The following is a 20,509-nucleotide window of genomic DNA, read 5'->3' on the forward strand; positions in this document are numbered from 1 at the left end:
ATTTGGAAAAAAATTGCATCATAGAATCACATAAAAACAATTTCAACATAGAATCACATCGAAAAAACAATTCCGACATGGAATCGCATCAAATGTCATAATAACTTTAATTGAGATCTGTGCACCCATTTGATGGCCATTAAAATAAATAGTAACTTCCATTCACCAGATTAATGTTAAACCTAATTCAATATTACCTGTGCAATATTAAAAAATTATAATTCTCGAAGTAATGAGACCTAAAACAATGATGACTCGTACTAATAAGATAAAGTGTATCTTAAAGAATTCACCAGATTCAGGTTAAACCTGACCATTAAGATAAAGAGTAACTTCAAACATATACTTACAGCAAAACAATAAACTTGAATCGAGATCTGCTCCCATATGACCATTAGAATAAAAAGTAACTTCAAGAATTCCACATTTTCATGTTAAACCTCATTCAACGTTATCCAACACACACAAAAATATTTCAACATACTTACGGCATCACATAAACATAAAAATATTAAAAATGCTAAAGAGATTTCCCCTCTGAGCCAAAATTGTATTTTAGGCATCAAGCGATTACCTGTTCCCAACTTGATAATAAAACTCAAGTTAACAAATCTATCCTCATACCCCCTATCACCATAAAAACGGGACCAATTTCTACTCGTCCTCCTGGCTTTGTATCCTGGCTAGCATGTTGGTTACCATGATATTGAGTTGTGCAGCTCGCTCCACAATAGCCTTTCTCTTTAGTGTTGAAACATTGTGTGCTATTTCAGCACAGTACGTCCTGTTATGCATCATCAAAAGGTCCAGCTCTCTAGCATTGTGTACCACAAATTTTTTAAAGCCAGAAGGCAAGTAGTGCTTGGTTTTCTTGTTGGATCCATAACCAATGTTGGGCATAAGGGTGCATCCTTTGAATTTTCTTCTTACTCGTGAATCAATACCCTTAGGTCTACGCCAGCTCTCCTTGACAGTAATCCTGCGATCGCTCTGTGGCCTCTTGAACCTCTTCACACGCTTCTTGACAATCTTCTTGTTTAAGAGAGGCTGAGGCATTGGCATCTTTGCTTTGCTTTGTTTATTCGCTTCCTACAAGAGTAATAGTTAAATACTTTAAAGTTTAAATGCCCAAGAGTTTGATACATATATGTCGGCAAAAGAATACTAGTAAAACCTAAAGGCAACTACTTCCCACATAAGCTTCTCCACCCATCTCTATATAATTTCCGTATTTTTGCAGCCTTGTTCCAAAACGGCTTTACTTTACATCAATAGATGACTAAAAGAAATGAAGCACTAGAAAAAAACATGCGGCATCTAAAAGGAAATCTGGAACTTAACTTCAACAAATCGATAAGAAAGCACTTTGGTGAACAGAAAATTTTAAATAATTGAACAGAATGCTTTATTATAACAAATGGATACAATTAAGGAGCCACCCTGAAAGAACTTTATTTATTACTCCAAAAACCTTTTCCCCAACCTCTTTATAAAACGTGTCATAGCTTTTCTCTGGTAACATATTTTACCTCCTCTTCTTTGATAAGACATGTTTTCTATTTATTGACAAAATTACTCACCAAGAAAAACTCTCCAGAAAAACGTCATCAACAAATAAAAACATGCAATATCAGAGAAGAAATCTTTACATACATAACTTAAAACCTCCTAGTACATCTTCACGGCTGTGTATTATTGAGTGACAATTCAAATTTCAGGTCACTGGAGTCGATGCTTGCAAAAGACTGAATACAACACTGAATAAATTTGACAGATGGCATGCCCCTAAGCAGGTGACTTACAGAAAGTATAACCCTCAGCAAGCGATTTTAAAATAGTACCATTTGATTTTGACTGAAAAGAGATACCCCTGAATGTGCAGGTTGAAAAGGAAAAAGTACACTGACTAAATGCACCAGATGAATTTGCAGTAAGGAAACTAGAAAACCCTCAGCAAATAATTTTGACAGAACACCATTGCCGTTGACCGAAAAGATACCCCTCGCTGTGAGTCTAACAAAATAAATAACACTGAAAGAATTTGATAAAATTGATTCTAATGAATTCGATAAAACAGATTCTAATGAAATTTGATGAAAGGGATTCTAATGAACTTGATAAAAGGAATTCGGCAAGCTACTTAAACAGAAACGATTAACTTCAGCGAGAGAAGAGTGCAGCAAATTTCCCCTTGTAGTAAGGGGAGATACTAAATAACCAGTTTTCCAAGAATACTGAAGAAATTGCAGTCTGTTAATAATAAAAAACAAAAAATGAAATGGCAATCTTTTCATTTTAAAACAAGAACGCCTTAAGAAATAAGGAAGCTGAAGTATCATTAATGAATCAAAAGATACACCAAAATTCCTTTTTACATGCCCACAAGCGTAATGAAATCAGGAGGCGAGAACAACAAAAGAAACCCAGTACTACGAATATTTTGACAGCCAACGAAAAAATACGAGAGAATGGATTTATAAAATCGTTATTTTCCAAATCAAAAGAATCGCTAAAAGCTTTCACAGTTCACACCCCTCACTTAACATTACGCCATTCAGCTAAAAATTCTGAGCATATAGCTTAAGTGCTCCAGCAGGCACACAGAAAACAACATTAATAATAAAATGATGAACAGAGATAACCCAACGACCAATTTCAGAAAAGCAAAGAGGTCCACGTCTTCCCCCAACGACCAATTTCAGAAAAGCAAAGAGGTCCACGTCTTCCCTGAGTATTCCATCTCAAATCGGACGACTTTTAGACTAATCACTAATCATACTTACTAGTATAGGTAACAACGCCATAAAACACTTACATTGCTCCCAAACAATGCAATTCAGCCAAAAGTTCATAAAAGCATTTTTCTATTTAGAAGCGAACAGTACCGGTGTCCAATGTATTTCATCGCCCTTACCTAAATATAAATATAACAACAAACAATTAAAAGATTCATTAAAATTCTCAACGAGCTAGATGATACGAAAAACTTCTTCCCCAACGGCCGTTAGATCATTAACATTTGACTAAAATGAAACATGCCTCGTGAAAATATCAAAAGAAAAATCTATCAAAGCCATAGCTAAGGACCTTAATGTAAAAGCAAGAAAAATAAATACAAATGTTTTGACATGAAAAAATTCGACAATTCAGGACTTTGAGGTCTCAGACATCCAAGGAAGAATTGAACAGCACAAGCTCTCAAGCCTGGCAAAGGCGAAAGCTCTTAGGCGGCCACTGCGAATGTTTTGAGAAACAAGCCTTTCCTATCTCATCATCGACCTCGTTTTTAATCCAAAATTATTGCCACTAAATCTTGATCTATATTTGCAAGTATCAATCAACTGATCAAATACCATGAATATTGAACCCTACAGACCACCATTGCAACCTTTTACAGACAAAAAATGCATCGATAAAATAGGAAAGTAACCAAACCAAAATGTAAAGATGAATGAAACACAACAATCAAGTGAATACCTTTGTTACAGATGATCAAACGCGCGAGAAATCACTCCGTTTATCGAACCATTCAAGAAAGAGGCAAAATGATTTGCTAAAGCAATAAAACGGAAAACGCTTCTTCCTATGCAGAGAAACCCTAACCACACGCCACTGACAATCTTCCAAACCCTAACCCTTTCTACGCCTTGCAAAAGAGTTATATTTGCTCCACTCGGGTTTAACGGTTGAGATGTGTCCGCGCATTTTGCAATGAGCTCGTGTCGTCGATTTATCTTATATTCGATAAACCTTAATCCGCGTCCAGCCTTAGGCTGGGGTCCCATGCAGGGGCTTCCTAAAAAATAGGGTTAGAGATTTTTTAGGAATTTTTTAAAGCGGGGTGGTCTCATTAAATTTGTAGTGTGCTTCTGCTTTAACATTTAAGCTCTTAAATTGAAGGAATGGTGATCCCATGAACGTAATTCACCCAAATGAAAATCTAAAAAGTAAGAGCTTCTATTTTTTAGGGGAAGATTCCAAATGAGCTTGTACCCCAAAAAAAATAAAAATCTATGGGACCACTTTTTCCATAAAAATAGAGCCCAAGCCCCTCCCATGGGACCCCAGCCTTAGTCCACTCCAATTCTTATTATTCCGTCGATGGAAGTTCATTAGGGACCGTCCCTAGGCCTGTTTTTAGTTCCTCCCACTAACCTACTATATTCTTCTTCTTTTTTTCAAATCGTGAACAAAAATCTTATAATCTATATTTAATTTTAAATTTTAAATTCTAGTGAACAAAAAATTTATAATCTATATTTAATTTTTTATTTTAAATGATTGTAAAAATGTTGTTTTTCTTCTTTCTATTGATTTATAGTGAAAATGGTAAGTAAAAAATTAGTTTTTTCAAAAAAAAAAAAAAAACATATCTGATCGGATGGCATTAGTGCACTATCGTCAAATCAGAAGAAAAAGAAACAAACGTATTATATGGGAAAAAACAGAGTTAGGTCGACTGAAACAAACTAATCAGTCTCTACCTATATAGCTAGCACGTGATTCCTTCTTTTAAATCCTTTATTATTGAATTATGCAAAAGTCTTGTTCTATGTGTTTCTCATCTTGATTAGTGATTACAACCTTCAGTGAAAGGTATGGCAACATGTTCTTTTCCATGTCTTTTCAAAATTTTATAAACTTTTATTTCAAAGGACTAAATGGGTCATGGAAAGTTTTAGGGTTCCACACATGAGACATGGTTTCTACTTCGACAAATTTAAGGTTCCAAACCTGAGACATGTTTTCTACCTCAAAAAATTTCCAAACTGTTTTCTTATGTTTGTAGTCGATTGTACTTAGAGTTCCTTGACATTTGCAAATTGGGTTCTAGGTTATACAGGTTGAGGTTTTTTGGATCTAGTTTGATAAGTAGACATTGTACTTCCTAGATTTGGGGGTTTTATGGCTAATTCCAGTGCGGTTGTGTAAGTTTTTTGTCACACCAAATGTTTATTTCATTGAATTTTATTTTCAAGCTGGAAAATAGAAAAGAAAACTCTTTTCTTTGCATTTTTGTTGTTCACTCTCATATGCTTCAGAGTACATCATTTTATTATGCATATAATGTTTGTTCTTTTGATTAGGGCAAAATGGGTGTATGATTATATGTACCTCTACATTAGTTTTTCTCTAAATCATTTATATTATTTAGTCTTATACTTGTGTCTATTTACATATTTTTTCTAGCTCACTTCTGGTTCTCTACATATATTTTGCAACAATGTGCAAGTGTTGTTAAGGGAAAGGACCCAATAGTTGAGTGTGTTCCAATGGTTGTGATAACATTTGTCCAAAATTTGTCCAATGGTTGTGATAACATTTGTCTGTATGGATTTAACTTAGTGGATGAAAGAACATTTTAGGATTATCTTATCAGATTATCGATCCAAGGGGGATTACCCGCCCCTTGGATTTTAACTTCCAAGTGTTCCTTATTACTCCCCGATGATTTATAGGGATGATGTCACAGACGTCGTTGATGCAGCTTTATTAGGCGTTAAGTGCAGTAGTTCAACACGACGACATTACCCGTAAGCGTGACACAGAGGCACCGTAAATATCGAACGCTGCTAGGTTTTGGTTTTCCGACTTCCTTTATTTAGTTTTTTAACTAAGAAGCTATGAAAAACATCATGCTTGAAAATAATTATGAATTGAACGTGTATAATTAGACATTGCAAAGCTTAATTAATTGAAACAACTACTTGATGAACCACGTGGAATAAAAACCGTAACTAAATTAATTAATATTCAAAACTTGAAATATGACTTGCATAATAATGATAATTATGAAACTTGCATATTAATAATTAAATGTGTGACTTGCATGAAGATGAAGAAAATGTAACTTTGTCATCAATAAATGCAAATAAAGTATAAATAATTCGCATGAAGCAAGGATAGTGTAAGTTACATGCAAGTTTAAGCAATGTGTTTATTTCTACCATGAGAATAATCACTTATAGAGTTACTAGTTCAAAAATAGTAATCAGTTTAGACATTAGACAAATTTTGGACTAATCATAATGATATGAATTTAATTATTTCTAATGAGTCTAAAATGCCAACTAAGTAACCCACTAAATCTCAATTAGCTTGAAAGATTCCAATTGTATAACTAAATTTACAATCACGAATTTACTATACCATGATCCCAATTATTTATAAATTTTCTAAGTTTAGTTTACTAACTTTAAAATTCATACTAAAGAAAATAATAATAATTCCTAATTTGCAAACTCTCTCTCTCTCTCTCTCTCTCTCTCTCTCTCTCTCTCTCTCTCTCTCTCTCTCTCTCTCTCTCTCTCTCTCTATATATATATATATATATATAAGAAAAAATCTAAAAATAATAAAAAAATATATAAGAGAACTTGTTTTAAAAGTCAATGCGAAAATTAATAGGGGGTGGGGGCCACGGGTCCCATCACCCCTGCAGACCTACAGGTGCAGGCCCGCAGGGATGAGGGGACACCGCGAGCCCCTCCACTCCCCCTACAGCCACTGCCATAACAGTGACCGCAGGGGAAGTGGAGGGTACCACTTCCCCGACGATTATATTAACCGCCTCCCCCTGCACGCCGCCCGATACTTATTCGAAATAAATTTCGAAGACCACTTTTTTTTAAATAATCACTTTGCAATATTTTATATATTCATTATCGTTTTGGTATAAATTAAATAATATGTGTGTGTGTGTGTGTGTGTGTGTGTGTGTGTGTGTGTGTGTGTGTGTGTGTGTGTGTGTGTGTGTGTGTGTGTGGCTTTTTTTTTATTTCGAGTTTATTTAAAAATATAAGAGATATATGTATATATATATGTGTGTGTGTGTGTGTGTACAAAAAGAATATTATTATAAAAATGAGAATATGAATTTAATCACAGGGATGAAATAAAATAGAGAAATTTGTTTCAGCAATATACAGATAACTAAATTATCACAAAGATAGGTAAATGCTTAATTTTTGATCTCACAGTGAGCATATCCAACAATTTTGCCCTTATGTTGAGATAAAACTTCCTTTGAGAGATTTTCAGGAAAGAAAAAAAAAAAATTCACAGATGGAGATTTCTAGAATAAATAAATAACAGAACAATAATGAGAAGATTTCATACTTGATATACTATTTCTCATAGTGAGATTCCTAAATACAAATGAGAAAAAAAATTACTTACAGAGATAGAAAAAAAATTGAGTTTTTCAAAAAAATAAATAGAGATGTTGAAAAGCATGATTTATCTTCTTCTTCTTTTTTATTCAAGATCTTCTCTAGATTTCATAGAAAAAAACAGAAAAATTGATTTCTTTCTTTTAAATAGATCAAATAAATAGATTAACAATTAAAGAGAAATCTACATTTGTATTTTAAAAGAAAAGAAATTTTTATCACTGCATTTCTTTATGAAAAGAAAAAAAATAGATTTCCTTTCTATCTAACAATTAAGAAATGATTTCTTTCAGAAAGCTATATTCAACTAAAGAATTTTAGGATGAGATATTTCCTTTTGAAAATAAAAAGAATTTACATAAGAAATTAACAAATGCAAAGAGAGAACCTGGAGAAGCCTTTTGATGTTGAATACTCTCCAAATCCTCAAGCCTAGCCTTCCTTGATCCTTCCTTGCAAGCTTGGAAAAAATTCTTCAAAACAACCTTAACTATTCTCCAAATGAAAATATGACTACTAAAAACAAACTTATTTGAGAAAAACTTTCTTCAAAGAATAAGCAACTCCCTTTTTTGAAAACTTGCATACAATATATAGGAAAAATCCCTTAATTCCACTATCTAGAGAAATTAATCAAGAATGAAATTCTTTTCCAATATTGGACCCATGCAAAATTGATTAATATCTTAGTGGGGGAGTTACATGCAAGGTATTGAAGATTCCTCTAGAAGCTTCCAATTCCGCCTACAACATGTGCCATAATTGGGAATAAAAATAAATAATGTCTTTTGAATTATATTCTCCAAGTGTGTATGTGGGTCCATTATTTATTCTTTTATAATATCCATTCAATTGTTTTCAATAGCTCAACCAAAAATATAATAGAATTGTATCAAATCAAAAAGTGATAAAGGAGGGTTGTGACATCCTCCCCCCCTTAATTTGTGCATCGTCCCGATGTACTTATTGAGTGTATCCAAAAGAGTGTATAGTTCATGATTAGTTTAAAACAAAAAAGGAAACAACTGTTGAATTTCCCTAGTGTCTTCCCACGTGGCATTCTTTTCATCATACTGATTCCATTGTACTTTGCATTGATCAACTTCTTTGTTGCGCAATTGGCATTGGCGCATGTCCAAGATTCTGAATGGCTCTATCATTATTCCTCCCATTTCCTGGACCTGTAAAGCATCCCAATTCAAAATATGTTTCTCATCAGGTACATACTTTTTAAGAAGAGATACATGGAAGACATCATGGATTCGGCTCAACTGGGGAGGTAAGGCCAACTAGTATGCAACTAGATTAATCCTTTCCAGTATTTCAAAAGGTCCAACATAACGAGGTGCAAGCTTGGTCTTTTTCCCAAACCTTATGGAACTCTTGTGTGGCCTAACCCTTAGGAAGACTTTCTCTCCCACCTCAAACTCCCTTGGTGTCTTGTTCTTGTCTGCATAACTTTTCTGCCTATCTGAGGGTTCCTTCAATCTTTGCCTAATTTCCTTAGTTTTCCTTTCCATTTCCTTCAACATATCTAGTCCAACAATTACTCTATCTTCAAGACTATCCCAACTCAAAGGTGTTCGACATGGCCTACCATACAATGCTTCGAAAGGTGCCATTCCCAAAGATGTTTGATATGTATTATTGTAAGAAAACTCTACCAGAGGTAGGTAATCTTCCCATTTCTTCTATTGGTCCATGCAGTACATGCGAAGTAGGTCTTCCAAACCCTGATTTGTCCTCTCTGTTTGACCATCAATTTCAGGATGGTATGCAGTACTAAAATTTAGTTGAGTTCCCAGAGCTGATTGAAGAGTTGTCCAAAACCTTGAAGTGAATCTAGCATCTCTATCTGATATGATTTTCTTTGGCATTCCATGCAACCTAAATATTTCCTTAACAAAGTGCCTTGCCAAGGTAGGTGCATCATCCATCAGATTCCCTGGTATAAAGTGTGCCACCCTAGTGAGTTTGTCAATTACCACCATTATTGTATTATGCCTAGAAGGTGACATGGGCAACCCTTGCACAAAGTCTATGCTAATAACTTGCCACTTGTGTTGAGGTACATCATGTAATTGTAATAATCCAGCTGGATGTTTATGTTCTGCCTTTACTCTTTGACACTCCAAACATTTAGCCACATACTTGACTATGTCGTTCTTCATTCCTTGCCAAAAGTATACCTTCTTTAGGTCTGCATAAAGTTTGTTAACCCCTGGGTGCCCCGAGTAAGGGGCATTATGAGCCTCTGACAAGACTACTTTCCTTAAGTCTCTTGAATTAGGAATATAGATTCTATTATTGTATTTGAGCAACCCATCTTCATCTAATGTATACCCTTCAACCTTAGGATCGGTTGGATCATATTCTAAAGTCAAATTGACTTGCTCATACCATGGGTCATGTCCCTGCTCATCCATTACTTGCCTTTTGAAAGAAGTTTAGAATGTTGCTATAGTCATCAAGTGTCTCCTCCTACTTAAAGCATCTGCCACCCTATTTTCCTTCCCCTTAATATATTCAATTTCAAAATCATATTCACTTAGAAACTCTAACCACCTTCTTTGTCTAGCATTTAAGTGGGGTTGGGTAAAGATGTACTTTAGCCCTTGGTTATCTGACTTTAACTCAAAGGGCTTCCCTAGTAAGAAGTCTCTCCATTTCTGTAGGGCATGCACAATCGCTGCTAACTCTAAGTTGTGGGGTGCATAATTAACTTCATGAGTCTTCAACTTCCTAGATTCGTAAGCTACTACCCCTTCATCTTGGACAAGTACTCCTCCTAAACCTTCGATAGAAGCGTCGGTTTCAACTGTGAAGTGTCCATTCGGATCTGGTACTTTTAAAATGGGTGTTGAAGTTAGTTTCCCCTTCAAAATTTGGAATGCCTTATCACTTTGTTCTACCCACGCAAACCTTTTACCCTTCCTCTGTAATTAGGTGATGGGGTTTGCTATCTTAGAGAATCCTTCCACAAACCTCCTATAGTACCCTGCTAGCCCCATAAAGCTTCTTACCTCTGAAACATTTTTAGGGATCGACCATTCTACTATTGCCTTTATCTTGTCTGGATCAACTGCTATTCCTTCCTTTGATATTATATGCTCAAGGTAGTGAATCTTTTCCTCGAAGAAGGCACATTTTGACAGTTTCCCATATAACTTATGTTCCCTCAACCTTTGCAAAACAATTTGTAGGTGTACTAAATGTTCCTCCTCATTCCTAGAGTAAATCAATATGTCATCCAGAAATACCAAAACAAATTTGTCCAAACAGTCATGGAGTACACTATTCATTAGGTTCATAAATGCAGTTGGGGCATTGGTTACACCAAAAGGAACTATTGTGAATTCATAATGCCCATATATAGTCCTGAAAGTTATCTTCGGAATGTCCTCCTCCTTAATTTCGAGTTGATGATATCCTGATCGAAGGTCTATCTTCGAGAAAACTGCTTCTCCTTTCATTTGGTCAAAAAGATCCTCTATTCGAGGTAAGGGATACCTATTCTTTATTGTGACCTTATTCAACATCCTATAGTCGATGCATAGTCTTAAGGTTCCATCATTCTTCTTAACGAATAAGACCGGTGCGCCCCATGGTGACACACTTGGCCTTATTAATCCCTTAGCTAAGAGTTCCTCTAATTGCATTTTGAGCTCTTGTAATTCAGTTGTGTTCATTCGGTAAGGTGCCCTTGATACTGGTTCAACTCCCGATAGTAAGTCGATAAAAAAGTCAAACTTCCTTTTAGGGGGTAAGTCAGGTAATTCTTCTGGAAATACATCCTTGAATTCTTTTAAGAAAGGGGTATTTTCAAAGGTTGGGGTATTTTCCTATTTTCCTTCATCAATTTCAACCATATAGATTAGGCCTCCTCTTCTTCTTTCCTTCTTTAATTGCATGGCTAATATGGTTTCTATATTAATGGGATTAAACTTTCCTTGGATTTTGACCCTTTTTCCCCCCCATCATCCAAACATTCAACAACTTTGTTATAGCAATCTACATTAGCTTGATGATCCGTTAACCAACTCATTCCAATAATTACATCATATAATCCTAGGGGTGTCGCATAGAGATCTACCCTTGTTTCAAACTCAAGAAATTGTACCCTTGCCCTCCGCAAACATTTAGTTACTTCCCTAGTTGCCTTATCCCCATATTGAACCGTCCATGATGACTCCATTTGATTAACTTTTAACGCATATTTGCTTACTAATTCAGGTGAGATGAAACATTCAGATGACCTAGTGTCAACTAGAATTGAAATTGGTTGTTCAAATAGTATACCTGCAGTTTCCACAGGAACATTCTGGAATCTTGCTCTTCGGTTCCTATATGTTGCACGAATCCTTTGTTGGGGCCATTGTTGTGGTTGATTGGCCCTAATTTGACCTTGCATCCTAGGACATTCTCTAGCAAAATGGTTTCCCCCACACATAAACACATCCACCTGGAGGACCCCTCCTGCCTTGATTCCTAGGGGGATCATTCCTTGTTTCATTGGCCCTAGGTGGATAAGTTATCATGTTCTGCTGGTCATTCCTATTATAGTTGCATTTGTTATTGTTGCCCATGTTATTATTATTATTTCCATTCCTCTAATATTGCTTAGGGGGTGGCCTTCTTTCGGAAGAATTATTCCTTTGACTTTTGTTGAAGTTAGTGTTCCCCTTGAATTCCTGCTTCCTTTTAAAAGAGTGGTTCCCATTATAGTTTTGCCTTGCTGTTGTTAGGGTTTGAATCTTCCTCTATTGCCTTAGGGACTTTTCACGTACTTCATTCATGTTTTTGGGTCCATGCATGTCAACCTCTACCCCTATGTTGGTATTTAGTCCCAAAATGAACTTCCTCGCTTGGCCTTCTTCATCTTTCTAGTACATAGGTACGTACTTAAGCAATTTGGCAAACTTATCCCAATATTGTTGGACTAATAGGGGCCCTTGATGTAGATTATGGAACTCCGTCACCTTCTCATCGAAGAACAATTGAGGGAGCCACCTTTTATGGAAATGGTGAACAAATTGATCCCATGTGATCATATCCCTGCTATACCCATTTTGCTCCTTGGTGTTGGTCCACCAACTAGCTGCCTCCCCTATGAGTTGATAGGAACCCCATAAGGCCTTGATTGTTTTGCTAAAATCTCTGAGTTCAAAAGACTTCTCCATTTCATTTAACCAATTCTCGGCTCCTTCACCAATTTGCCTCCCATCAAACTTAGGAGGGGTGATTTTTTTCAAATCCTTGGAGAGTTCCAATATGTTATTTTCCTTTCTATTATCCATCATATTCCCTTGATTGCTACCAGGGTTTCCATTTTCAGTACCACTTCGATTTTCAATGTCATTCTACCTTACCCTAAGGTCCTGCATTGATTGCTCTAGGAAGTTGATTTTATCCCTTTGTTCGGTTAGAAGGTTGATTATAGCCTCGACCCCATCTTCGTTATTCCCTGGGTTATGTTGATCCCCTTCATGGTCTCCCTCGTGATTTTCTTCATGGTTTTCTTCATGATTTTCCTCATGGTTAGCTTCCATTTGTCTCCTAGTGGTAGTACGTCTTCCATTACCCCTTCCCCTTCCTCTTCCCCTTCCTCTAACCATTCTAGGGTTTTACCTGAAAATTAAATTATGTAGTTAGTTCTTGATAGATTTTATAATTTAATCTCTACCATTGCAAAACATTCCCTTAGTTGTGTAAATTGAAGTGAGCACAAGGCCTAGATTTGAACCTTTGCTCTGATACCACATGTAATAACCCACCTTGCTTAACTCGACAAAATTTGACCATTCTTTTTTTTTTGTTTGTTTAATTTAATCATTTGTGTTTGATTCAATCGCATACTCTAAGCATCCATCCATTAGGATTAGGCATTCATCCATCTGGGATGAGCATCTAACCATACGAGTTAGGCATCTATCCATACGAAGTAGGGGATTTCATCTATCCAATACGGGATAGGCATCTACCCATACGGAGTAGGCATCTATCCAATTGGGATAGGAGGTGCTATGGCCAGAGACTTAGACTCACCGAGACCATTCAGGTCATGAGTCACTCGCTAAGTACTACACTCTTCTAATAGGAGTGCACCGAGGTCGCCGTCCTTAGGAGAAATCAAAATAACACAATACAAGCTTGAATTCCACCTCGAAATTTGGCTTAAAGCCTCGAGAAGTCAAGCCAATCCATACGAGATTCCTTCCGAGTATGCATTGAATTACTTTTTCCTTTTTCTTATACTTATCTTCCAAGTTAGGATTCTACTCAATCCTTCTTCTTACCAAACCTAGACCCCATCCACGAATGCTTGAGTACTAGGGACAACTCCATCCCAAGACTGCCTACATACCTGTTTCAGCACGGGATCAAGGCATAAAGTATGTAGTTATATTTTCTACTCTATGGTTTGATGTAAACTGATTAGTGGGTATGCAACCCTTTCTAGGGTCAATGTCCAAGACAGTTTCTTTGCGGTTGCTACCCACGGTGGTAGCACTTAAGTAAAGGCTCAAGATGGCTTATTGCTTGTGGCCTAAAACAACTAGCTCCTAATACCTATCATAAGCATCACCCTTGACCCAATTGTCAATGTCAACAATTCTTTGAGATTAAATCGATTTCATAAAAGCATTTCACTCAATCATCCCTATACGGGTTTACTATGGTTTAACTCAATGGATGAAAGATCATTTTAGGATTATCTTATTAGATTATCAATCCAAGGGGGATTACCCGCCCCTTGGATTTTAACTTCCAAGTGTCCCTTATTAACTCCCCAATGATTTATAGGGACGATGCCACATACGTCGTTGATGCATCTTTATTAGGCATTAAGTGTAGTAGTTCAACACAATGACATTACCCGTAAGCGTGACCCAGAGGCACCATAAATACCGAACGCTGCTAGGTTTTGGTTTTCCAACTTCCTTTATTTAGTTTTCTAACTAAGAAGCTATGAAAAACACCATGCTTGAAAATAATTATGAATTGAACGTGTATAATTAGACATTGCAAAGCTTAATTAATTGAAACAGCTACTTGATGAACCACGTGGGATAAAAACCGCAACTAAATTAATTAATATTCAAAACTTGAAATATAACTTGCATAATAATGATAATTATGAAACTTGCATATTAATAATTAAATGTGTGACTTGCATGAAGATGAAGAAAATGTAACTTTGTCATCAATAAATGCAAATAAAGTATAAGTAATTCGCATGAAACAAGGATAGTGTAAGTTACATGCAAGTTTAAGCAATGTGTTTATTTCTACCATGAGAATAATCACTTATAGAGTCACTAGTTCAAAAATAGTAATCAGTTTAGACATTAGACAAATTTTGGACTAATCATAATGATATGAATTTAATTGTTTTTAATGAGTCTAAAATGCCAACTAAGTAACCCAATAAATCTCAATTAGCTTGAAAGATTCCAATTATATAACTAAATTTACAATCACGAATTTACTATACCATGATCCCAATTATTTATAAATTTTCTAAGTTTAGTTTACTAACTTTAAAATTCATACTAAAGAAAATAATAATAATTCCTAATTTGCAAATTCTATATATATATATATATATATATAAAAGAAAAAATCTAAAAATAATAAAAAAATATATAAGCGAACTTGTTTTAAAAGTTAATGGGAAAATTAATGGGGGGTGGGGGCCACGGGTCCCATCACCCCTGCGGGCCTACAGGTGTAGGCCCGCAAGGATGAGGGGACACCATGGGCCCCTCCACTCCCCCTGCGGCTACTGTCATAACAGGCAGGGGAAGTGGAGGGTACCACTTCTTATATTAACCGCCTCCCCCTGCACGCCACCCGATACTTATTTGAAATAAATTTCGAAGACCACTTTTTTTTTAAATAATCACTTTGCAATATTTTATATATTCATTATTGTTTTGGTATAAATTATATATATATATATATATATATATATATACAAAAAGAATATTATTATAAAAATGAGAATATGAATTTAATCACAGGGATGAAATAAAATAGAGAAATCTGTTTCAGCAATATACAGATAACTAAATTATTTTCAATAACTCAACCAAAAATATAATAGAATTGTATCAAATCAAAAAGTGATAAAGGAGGGTTGTGGCATCATGTCACTTTGACATACAATGAGATCTAAAAGTACCAGAAGAGTACTAAGCTCCTAATTTGAAAGTTACCTTTCCAAAGGCTTGTGAAAAAAATTGCTTAGAACTTCAAGGTAATTATTAGGATTTTGTTAAATTATTAGGATTTTGTTAAAGACATTTTGAGGGTTCAAATTAATACCTTAACTAATTTTGTAGAAGAATTAGTTTGCAAATCACTTATCCAAGTCTCCTTGATAGTCAATATAGGGATGTAATAGTCTCAAATCTATGCAATAGTGATGACAATGTTTCATTGATATTAGTCATGGGTTTTCTTCAAATTCCAAATGCTCGATATAAATTATGCATCTTTTTCCATTTACTTTTTAACATAGTTTTAAGCAACTTATGTAAATGTGTTGATTGAATTTCCAATAAAATAATAATTTAGTTATGTTCAATCTTTTGACAAGTGATTGTGGCGACGTGGTTGACAATAAATCCTTTTCATTGTATTGTATTGCAAATGGACCTATGTTTCCAAAGCCATGTTGTCCTTGCATTCCAAGAAGTTGTAGAGGCTTATCTTGTGGGCTTATTTGAAGACACCAATTTGTGTATGATTCATGTTAAGAGGGTCACAATAATGCCCAAGGATATCCATCTTGATAGGTGAATTCATGGTGAAAGGTATTAGGCTTGATCTTTTGTTGGGAATAAATCTGTCAAATCTGCATTTTATTCGGGGGATTTGTAACCTATATATGGTCTTTTGCTTTTAAGATCCTTTTTGTTTTGGGAAGAATACTCCTAAGTGTTAGATTATTAATGCCTGCACTATAAAGATTTCAATGACTTGGGGATGATAATTAATTTCATTGAAAGTACTAATTACTTTATAAACTAGACAAATTTAGTGTTTTGTTGTTTAACATGCTAACTTTTAATGCATTTTTGAGATGCCACTAATTGTCAATTGGATTTATAATTATTAGGGAAGAAGCACAAATATCTCATATTTATGTGGACTTGTTTTGAATTAGAGTATCTATCTAATTTTGCGGCTACTAATTTTATTATTGCAAGTAAATTTAGCTAGTTTCAAATTCAACAATCTAGAAACTTCTAAGGATACTCGTACATCTTCAAATGGTAATTAAGCATAATGAAATGGATGTTTTTAGTAACATTCAATGAATCATACAGATATATGAGTCTCAATTATAAATATTTAAATATGAATGTTTTGAAGAGGGATTCAAATTAAAATTATAAACAATTTGAAGAGGTGGATTGAAATGAAAGGGGATGGATTTAATAACACCCCTATTTTTCTCTATTTGTAATGGATGTCTGGAGGGTAGTAGAAGTATATTGGTAGCAAAATATGCATAGGGGTGGTATGGTAGATAGTAGACATGTTAGCATAAATTAGATAGACTTGTATGGACGAGTTTATTAGCATAGTCAGGGTGCATCTCTAGGGTCTATGGTGCAATTGGCAGACTTTTCAAAATTTTGTTACTGTATCTATCATGCTTCAAAATTTTAATAAAATATACCTATTACTAATTAAAAGAAAAAGAAAAAACATCCTTGTTTTACTCGTGAGATTGTATAGCTAAATTCATATTTCTGACTGCACCCTAGGTAGTTATATTCACTCTAGTTATTCAATCCCTAACCTTATTTGAGAGTCAAACCTTGAGTGTAAAAATTCAATTTCTAGGTTAGAAGAATTTTGTCCACCAACTTTAAATGATCATATTTTCTAATAGGTGAAACCCACTTCTCCTAACCAAAAATAAGTACATATATAACCTATCTTCTTAACATTGCCTAAATATATATCTTTAATTTGTTTCTTTAAGATATAAATTAAAATATAATTCAATATGAAATATAAAAGTCTGATAAAATTGTACCTCTTCATAGAGAGCAAGTTTTTCTTTATGTTTATTAGGGAGTATAGAGTGGTAAGCTTAAAGTTTTTGCTAGTAAGATATTACAATACAAAGTCTCTCCTCGTTAACACTCTAAATATAGAAATTGTAGAGATCTAAAACTAATTAAATCAAACATTTAATTAATTTAGCCTTCCTACATAATTTAATTATGCTTATTCTTATTCTTCTTAAAATTAATTAAATCAAATTTAATTAATATTATCATTACTAGCCTAATAATTAATTTGACAACTTCCTTGGGTGAATCCGAATAAGGAAAGGCTGGTGAAGGAATGAGGTGTAAACCAAAGGAAGGATGGATCAAAATAAATTTTGATGGGGCTTCGAGAGGTAATTTGGGCCCATCATGAATTGGATTTGTGGCACGAGACTGGTAAGGTAACATTTTGACATTTGGAGCACAACGGATTGAGGATGGAATGAACAATATTGTGGAGGCAATGGCAGCTTCAAATGCAATTCAATTTGGAAAGAATTTGGGTTTTATTAAATTATATTTAGAAGGTGATTCATTAATTATATTTAATGCAATCATTTCAGGGGGTTGTTAAGCATGGAATTTGAGTCGGGTGATCTTTGCTATTTGGGATGAGATGGCTTCGGTCTGAGAGTATCGAGTGGGACATGTAAGGCGATTGACGAATGAAGTTGCTGACACTTTGTCAAAATGGGTTGTTGGGTTTGATGGCATAGGCGAAGTACAAACTGGAGATTTTTGAATCATTTCCATTGATGATTTTTGAGGGGGCTCTTGATTTCATTATTACGGCATTAATGAGGATGTAAGGAGAGTAATACTTTGATGTGACCTTGCTTGTGTGGGTGGCAATGTATTGGCAACTTGGGGCGTTGTGTGTCATTCTCATCTTTGCCTATTATAATCTTGGGTGGTGGTCGTTATGGAGGCCAATTTTCCATTATACACAAATAAACCTCAAGCTGTTTTCTTTGGGGTTGCTTCGCCGCTCAGAATGAAGCGGATGTTCAAGCTGAAGGACAATGAATTTATCAATACCATGGAGATGTTACTGGGGAAAGTATTTCTGGAAGCGAAACACAGGTTTCGCTTCAACATGGATGTGGTTACCATGGTGGTTGCCTAGGGTTTGGAATTATGAGACTCTACCAATAATGTATTAGTGGGTGGTTCGGTCTATTCTTGATGATGAGTGGCCAGTGGGTTTGGATTCGGTGCTTGAATGGGCAGCTCCAGGAGTGGGGTTTGATTTAAGCGAATTTTTTGAGGACCTGCAGATGATAGAGTTGTATGAGATTGTGCCTTTCATGTGATGGCCAATGGGTTTCAACAGGGATGAAAGGCATGAAGAGACTTTAATTACCTAGGATTATCTATAGAACATTCTTCGACAGAGAGAGGAAGTTGTTGGTGGGGCATTGGTGGTGGTTGAGGGTGCTTGTAGTAACATTGAGGAGAGGTGAAGGAGGAGATGGGGAGGAAAAAGGGGAAGGATTCAGGGTGTGGGACGGGACCCTGGATAATTCCTATGGCAGTCGTTTTGCTTTCACTTTTGGACAAACTTTTTTGGTTATTGTGGTTTTACTGGTAATGGATGCTTGGTGCAGAGTTCATTTTTGGATATCCCTTGTAGAAACTTTGTATATTTGTAGTTGGTTTGTGGATATTTTCATTTTTGGATAGGGTAGGCTTTGTACGGTGCTAGTGCAGGGGATTATAATAGAATAATAATAATAATAATAATAATAATAATAAATATGTAATACAAAACTCTATTTTTTTATCATAGAGTTTTTGAAATCTAGATGCTGATATTTTCAGGGGATGATTTTGTCTTGTCTATAATGTCCCAATGTCGAATGAGTATTTAGTGATGGATGATGGATGGATGGGGATGTAGACTGTAGGGTGTCTGGCAAGGCTAGTTTCTTGGCTTTGTATTTTGTCTTCACATAAGTTAGTTTCGAAGATGTGATACTAGATATTTGTAATCTTTTTTTATTTAATATTATTAAAATATCAATGTTACCGACCAAAAAAATAATAATTTGACAACAAATTAATTATTTCCCTTTTATTCTAAAGTCATCCAAATCATTATTTATTCTAAACCCTACTTAGTTAATTAATTTCAATTAACTAAGCTAATCATGTGATTCCTACAAATCACTTCTTCTAATTATCACCTAGTCTAATTAATTCTTCTAGAAGCGTGCTTATCATTACTCCTCAATTTTAAATTCCTCCACTCATTCTCTCATCATTTCACATCCTTCTAACCTTCCCACTTGAATTCTAATATCTCATTAACCCACCTAATCCACTACTCTAATCACTTGCACATCCCAAATCACCATGATTAGGGGGTAAGTCAACTCTTTACCTTAAATGGCTTTCCCATCTCATCTCCCAACCTTAAACGCCACCCACTTTTGTCTATCCAAGGAATTTTGAATTCCTTGAATCTCCTCATGCTCTCTCTTCCCAAGGAATTTTTAATTCCTTTTCTCTTTTATTCTCCCCACACAATCCATTATTTGAGAATTTTTAATTCTCTTGTCCTCTCCCAAGGAATTTTAAATTCCTTTTTATTCTCCCAATGTACTTTGGGATCTCTTCCCCATGTATCTTGAGGTGTGTGGAGGCAACAAATGCCTTTATGGAAAATCTCTTGAATTCCACACCTTGTCCTCTCAATACTTTCTCTCACTTTCTCTCAATCCTAGCCCTCCATTCTAAATCAATCTTGGCCCTCCATTTTGTTCTCTCCAATATATAAATTGGGGTCTCATTTCCTCACAAATAATCCACTTTTCATGTAATCTCTTGCTTTCCATTTGAGCTTCAAATCCATTCATAGCACCCTTATCATGCCCATTTAATCCACACTTAACTAGTCAATTCATCCATTCCATATCAAATCTTTTGTTGTTGTTGTAGTGGAGAGAAATCCACATCCAATCAAGTGAGGAAGGGGCGCATTCTTCACTTCACCAAAGGTCCAATCTGAGGGAGTAAGAGAAGGTGTAAAGGTTTCATTTTGCATGTTTGTGCTTTGTTTGCATTTCCTGATTAGTGTATGCATTTGAATCCTCTAACACCCTTTTTCTTGTCTCTATTTTGGCATGCCTAGTGGGACCCACTTCATGGGTAAATCTAATCATTGTGATGTTTTTTGAAGTGCCCTTTTAGCTTGCAAGTCAGAGTTCTAAGCGAAAAAAGACTTTTTTAGGCAGTTTCAAGCATTTTGCACCTATACAGAGA

General features: G+C 35.2%; 1 protein-coding gene and 1 non-coding gene across 2 annotated transcripts; both read right to left on the reverse strand.

The window, feature by feature from the left end:
* Positions 1-360: 360 nt before the first annotated feature.
* LOC131076140 (large ribosomal subunit protein eL32z) lies at positions 361-3,695 on the reverse strand. Its single transcript, XM_058013203.2, has 2 exons — positions 3,478-3,695; positions 361-1,089 (listed from the first exon to the last, which is right to left on the reverse strand). The coding sequence occupies exon 2, from the start codon at positions 1,060-1,062 to the stop codon at positions 655-657; it is 408 nt and encodes a 135-aa protein (XP_057869186.1). The 5' UTR covers positions 1,063-1,089; positions 3,478-3,695; the 3' UTR covers positions 361-654.
* On the reverse strand, positions 3,159-3,280 carry LOC131076166 (small nucleolar RNA SNORD14). The gene has a single exon (XR_009113323.1). It is a non-coding gene; the product is annotated as a small nucleolar RNA SNORD14 (small nucleolar RNA).
* Positions 3,696-20,509: the final 16,814 nt, after the last annotated feature.

Source organism: Cryptomeria japonica, chromosome 10 (assembly GCF_030272615.1).
Source record: "Cryptomeria japonica chromosome 10, Sugi_1.0, whole genome shotgun sequence".
Taxonomy (NCBI): Eukaryota; Viridiplantae; Streptophyta; class Pinopsida; order Cupressales; family Cupressaceae; genus Cryptomeria; species Cryptomeria japonica.

Coding starts and splice junctions, on each gene's coding strand:
- LOC131076140 (XM_058013203.2), bottom strand. CDS start 1,062: ATGCCAATGCCTCAGCCTCTCTTAAACAAGAAGATTGTCAAGAAGCGT.